Below are 6,131 nucleotides of genomic sequence, written 5' to 3'. Positions count from 1 at the left end.
GCGCTCTGGAGTTCGTTGCATCTATCTCGAAGGTCACTGCCTGGATACAGAAGGTGGTAATACATATTGGGAAGTAATTCAACCCGATCAATGTAAGTTCTCCTATTATAATGTACTCTATGAGGGTCCCGCGGAAAATATCAAAGAAGATACTTTAGAAAAATTGGGTCAAGAAATCTATTCAGTAGCTATAGATGACACTTCCTTCGCCTTAGCTGTCAGCACCTATCAGATGGTGTGTGGGTACAAAATTCAGAAAACTGAACATCCCACTCTATTTATAATAGACGATAAAGATGGGAAATTTTTCTCCAGAAAAACCTCATTAGCTGCACGAGATATGGATATCCTATCATACGTAAATTCCAAGATAGTCTATGTCGAGAAAAAGTTGAGAAACCAAATTGCTAAATTATAGAATTTACTGATGTTAGAACAATGTAAAATTAAGAATGAACTTCTGAAAACTCAATTAGGCTATCAATATCAGGACCCTGCTTATTTTGCATATTTATACATGGGCAAATTTGGATATACATCTATTAGAACCGGAGACACTATTCGCGTAATCAAATGTTTACCGGTGGAAGTAAACCTACGAGAAACCGTCGAATGCTATAATCAATTACCAGTTTTTAAGGGCAATAACAGTTATTTTATGACCCCCATAACAAAAATACTAGTACAAAATGGAGGATCACACCGAATGCAATAAAATCCTCGCGCCTACTTACTTAATCAATAACACGTGGCTTGAATTTACGCCGCAGGTCAGTAGAGCAATTCCTCCTTCGAAACTAACTGCATCACCTTCTCAAAAATTCACATATGAGTCGCCTCACAATTTAGCCGCGAGCGGAATCTATTCCAATCAAGATATTCAAAAACTTCATGAAAACATTATGTTTCCAATGGAAAAGCCCGCCATAATTCACACTATCTCTCGTGAAGCTACAGGGCATAATGACGGTAATCATAACTTACGAATTAATAGCCTGTTAGATGAAGCAACACTCCAGAGTCAAATACAAAAATCGTGGGACAAGTTCTTCAATTTTATACACTCATTTGGGACTTATAGCGATGCGCTACTAGGGATCTTTTCGATAGTTATGAGTATAAAGTTTGCATTGAAGTACACTTATCAACGGCTACGCTATCCATTCAGTAGTGGGTTGGAGTATTTGGTTACTCGCCGCCATATGGGACTCTAGCTAATTTTGTGGTATATTTCAAATCAAGAAGAGCTAGAAACGACGAGGAAAATCCTGCGGAAAACGTTCGGGGAAATTTAATATACACTTCTCCAACTTCCCCCTCCGCCGAACCGAGACGAAGCAACGAATCCTATAATTTAATTCGTGAAGACCAATCTCAACCAATTCCACGTCATGAACGTTCTCACCTTAACCCACCTATTTCTCAAGACCTATACCCTAGATTATAAATTTAAGCGCATCATAAACATTTTGTATAAATGTAAGCAAACCAAAGCGAGTCTTCGCTTCTAGCCTACTATATGTAAGCTTATAACTATTAAGTTACTCGACACAAATCGACATACCAATAAATTATAATCAAACCATGTAATCATTCTAGAATTAAGTTATGGACTGCAGCATTGTGGCTTATGGGATTAACATCTTAAACAAACGATCAAGGACGATCTATCTTTAAGAAGGGAAGTGTTACGTCCCTAACCAATCAATTCTGAAAAACTAAAATTATTTTATTAAAAGAAATAAGATAGTTGAATGTAAATCCCATATGCCAGAATCTGCAGCCACCGTCGCCGGGACCTTATCTTTGCCTACGTTTGCATCTTGCATCGTGCTACTATAAGTCCGTGAGAGAATTATACCTCCCACTCACTCTAAGATGCTTTAATTCTTATTGGTCAAAGATAGGATAAATTCATTTTAAAAATGTTTTGATTGGCTTGGCCATCTCTCTGGATCACGATCCAGGACCCGGCGTCGACGAATTGGATTAGCTTTTAAGCAAGTGCTAATTGTACCTTCAACTAGAACAGTCTTGGAAGACTCTCTTATATTTGTTACGGTTAATAAATAAAAACCATTAAAAATCATCGAAGTCTGCTCAACTAAGCGTTATCCCTCAATACAAAAATCCTCCATCGAATTTCCTACAACTACTACCAGCTGGTAGGCAGCGGACATTGGAGCCCACAACAAAAACTGTTCCTGAGCTTACAACACAATTCAGGACATAACGATATCTACCAGTTAGGTGATCATGATCGGGAATGCGCACTTGATTTGAAAGAAACGGTTTTCCACAAATGTGGCCACTAGGTTCACTGTAGTGCCACGAAATTTCTACATTACTAAGAGTATTCATCGGTATGGCAGTCTTCAATTTTTCGCTGACAAAGCGTGTAATGCTCTCGAGCTCGCATACGAACCATTCGATGCATTTAGCACCTCGATGTGAATTATAAAATGAAAGTGACGCATTCACGAGCACTTTTTAAATAATTCCCTACACTAAAAGGTACATGTTTCTGATAATAGTAACTACTTTTACTACTACTCTTACTACTATGGTCAGTTTTCTGTAGTAAACATTCAAAGTCTGCATAGACGACAAATGGCACCCTTTCACTGTTCTTCTGGTTCTTAAAAGTTACCCAACAGTCTTCTGCATTCTTTGGCAGTATGACATGGATGTTGTCATTAAACTGCACACAATCCCTCTCATGAACCTGAAGTTTATCTGCCGCATGAAAATAGTGTAGACAGCTAAACAAAAAAATTAATATGATTTTAGTATGAATATAATATTTATGTAAACATATTTGCACATGCATTACATACCGTTCACAAATATGAATAGTATATCCTCTTTTATTTGTCTGGTTGCTTATTAATCTAGAAAGATTTCGTGTATTTGCAGTAACGGTATGGAATTTCTAAATTCTAGTATGATGTTAGTTGGTTATAGAGATGTCGTGAAAGTCCGACTTAAATCAGAGGATAGGATTAAATAACAAATACAATTATTCCAAACAATAAGATTGATATGTATATTTGTGGAATTGTGAATAGGAAAGAGACTTACGAACTTGGTAATCTCTCATCCTCCCTTATGCTTCGTTCTATTCGGGGAAAAAACCCACGAACGTGGTAGGAAAACCCGTTACAATGGTCCAATCGCAAATGACACTCACTCGTTTACAATAACTTACAGGGTGGTCTTTTAATTGTTAGGTTCTATACCGCAGATATTTGAATATACAAGTTTAAGGCTTTCGTATGCAACGACCGGCCGATAGCTCTCGTAAATTGAAGTGAAGTTCCTATTTCTCCCCCCCCCCCCCCCTGGTGATCGTTTTCGGCGTCTCGAACTCAACGGCGACTTGCCGATGATCGACGTTTCGGCACGATCGAGACCGAATATTGTTCACAAGCAGTATATCGCAAAGCGCGAAATTCAACCCGAACATTCCGCCCGACATTCGTCAATTGACGAATCAATCATCAATTCTCAGTATACAAAAAAATTCTGGACAAACTTAAAATCTAAATTATTCATACCAAAACAATAAAACAAAGAAAATCGGTACAACAGGTTAATATAAAACAAAAAAACTTTGACTAAATGGATCCTGTGCCATCCGCCCGCCGTGAATCCGTTGATTCCTTTGATAATGGCAATGGGCTGAGTCGGACGATAGGTCGTTTCAACACGGTTGAGGCTGTCTTGAGGGTGACCACTCGCACGACTCCATCTTCACCAGGGTGAACCTCCAGAATTCGTCCTAATGGCCATTTAGCTGGAGGATACCTGTCGTCCTGAACAACTACTAGCTGTCCGACCGCAAAATTGTCGTTCACATCTCGCCACTTGGATCTCTCTTGAAGGTGGTGGAGGTATTCCTTGGACCATCTTTTCCAAAAATGTTGTTGTATTCTGGTCATAAGCTGGAACCGGGTCAATCGATTTTCAGGAACACTTTGAAGAGAGACCTCAGGGATTAATCGGGATGGGCCACCAAGAAGGAAATGCGAAGGAGTCAGAACTTGCAAATCCTCTACGTCTCCAGACAACGGACACAGCGGTCGAGAATTGAGACAGACCTCGACTTCAGTGAGTACAGTCGCCAATTCTTCATACGTCAAAGTGTGATCTCCAATCACTCGAATGAGGTGGTGTTTGGTTGCCTTAACACCAGCCTCCCATAAACCACCGAAGTGTGGAGAGCTGGGCGGAATAAATTCCCAGAAAATTCCTTGTTCCGCAAGATCCTTGCCAATGTCTTGGTAGAATTCTGACGATTTCTTGAATAGATTTCTCAATTCCTTGTCGGCCCCCTGGAAGTTAGTGCCATTGTCGCTAACGAGTTTTTGGCAAAGGCCTCTTCGGCAGGTGAATCGGCGGAAGGCAGCCAAGAAAGATTGCGTCGTCATATCACTGACTGCTTCCAGGTGAATGGCTTTGGTCGCGAAGCAGACGAAGAGAGCGATATATCCCTTATAGGTTCGTTGTCCCCTGCCTTTTGCGTATCTTAATCTAAGCGGTCCGGCATAATCGACTCCAGTGATCGCAAACGGACGAGAGGGCGTTACTCTCGCCGACGGTAGGTTACCCATGAGTTGAGTGCTTCGGTACGGTCGAGCACGGAAACACCGTACGCAAGCGCGAACATGACGCTTAACGAGCCCTGTAGCCCCTATAACCCAGACTTGTTGCAAAAGAGTACCTAAAGTTAACGTAGGCCCAGCATGAAGAGCTACTCGATGAGTGTACCGAATATAAAGCTGGCTAAGATTTGACGATTTTGGTAATATCGGTGGGTGCTTGGCGGGGTACTGTAGAGCTGAATGTGTCAGACGCCCCCCAACCCTAATAACTCCTTGGTCATCTAGAAATGGTCGTAGTTTATATATCACACTACTCTTTGCAATTGGACGACTATGTTTTAAACAATTTAGTTCTTCTAAGAATGCTGTCCGTTGAGCTAGACGTATGACAGCAATACGAGTATTTTCCAATTCTCGCGTATTTAAAAAAACTTGTACTTTTTTCACCAACTCTGTTATAACCCTTACAATTATTACTAAAACGTAAGCAGAAAGCCACCACTCGGATCAATTTGTGAAGTGAGGAGAATCGTCTTAGCAAGGGGTCTTCGCCTTCGCCATAAGTGACGGTGAATGCTTTAACGCATTCTTCAACTGGCTTAACGTTGATTGGCTGTTCAGGCCAGTGCTCTGCTGACTCTTGTAACCAATCTGGACCGTTCCACCACAAAGACGAGGCTTTCAAAGTACTAGAATCTAACCCTCTAGTAGCGAGATCCGCTGGATTGTTGCGCGATGGAATATATTTCCAAACAGCCTTCGGAAGTTCTATTTGGATGTACGACACCCGATTTGCCACGAACACCTTCAAGTGAGAAGGATGCTTCCTAATCCAAGCCAGGACATCCCGACTATCAGACCAGGCAGTCACTGGGAGGTCTCGAAATAGGTCTAATTGCTGAATATGCTTGAAAAGCTTCACTAATAGCACCGCCCCGCATAACTCTAAATTAGGGATGCTAACAGTTTTTACTGGTGCGACTTTAGATTTAGCAATTAACAATGAAACTCTACCCTCACCATTCCTATCGAAAGTACGGATATAAATAGCCGCCGCATAAGCGCGCTTTGAGGAATCGGCAAACCCGTGCAATTCACACTTAGAAGTGGACATAGAACCTAACCAACGATTCACTGAAATATCAGCTATCCCTGGCAGGGTAAGACAATACGAATTCCATTTTTTTAAAACTTCTTCGGGAAGAGGGGTGTCCCAATCAATCTTAAGTATCCATAAGTCCTGAAGAAGAATCTTGGCCCGTACAATTACCGGTGCCAACCAGCCAAGAGGATCGAACAGTCTGGCCAGATATGATAATACTTCACGTTTGGTAGTCCTTTGATTTGGTGTTGGAACCTGTTGTATATTGAAACCGAAAGAATCCGATTCGGTGCGCCATAGCAAACCTAAAATTTTAACAGTATGATCTGCCTTGATAGTTTTGCTAGTTTCATAATTTTCAGTTGTCCGCTCAGCGGATAGTATAGATGCGGAATTGGGGGCCATTTATCTAACTCTATCCCGGC

At 41.1% G+C, this 6,131-nt stretch overlaps 1 protein-coding gene across 1 annotated transcript; it reads right to left on the bottom strand.

The window, feature by feature from the left end:
- Positions 1-3,617: 3,617 nt before the first annotated feature.
- LOC136780817 (uncharacterized) lies at positions 3,618-6,111 on the bottom strand. The gene is made up of 2 exons (XM_066739362.1): positions 5,157-6,111; positions 3,618-5,080 (listed from the first exon to the last, which is right to left on the bottom strand). The coding sequence occupies exons 1-2, from the start codon at positions 6,109-6,111 to the stop codon at positions 3,618-3,620; spliced, it is 2,418 nt and encodes an 805-aa protein (XP_066595459.1).
- Positions 6,112-6,131: the final 20 nt, after the last annotated feature.

The sequence above is a fragment of the Prorops nasuta genome, unplaced genomic scaffold, assembly GCF_024137725.1.
Source record: "Prorops nasuta isolate Cenicafe-Biocafe unplaced genomic scaffold, Cenicafe_Pnas_1.2 PNAS00020, whole genome shotgun sequence".
NCBI classification, from domain to species: Eukaryota; Metazoa; Arthropoda; class Insecta; order Hymenoptera; family Bethylidae; genus Prorops; species Prorops nasuta.
This window is presented reverse-complemented; position numbering and strand designations above follow the sequence as displayed.

Coding starts and splice junctions, on each gene's coding strand:
- LOC136780817 (XM_066739362.1), bottom strand. CDS start 6,111: ATGGCCCCCAATTCCGCATCTATACTATCCGCTGAGCGGACAACTGAA. Junction 5,081..5,156: donor CACCGTCACTTATGGCGAAG/GCGAAGACCCCT, acceptor CTTACGTTTTAG/TAATAATTGTAAGGGTTATA.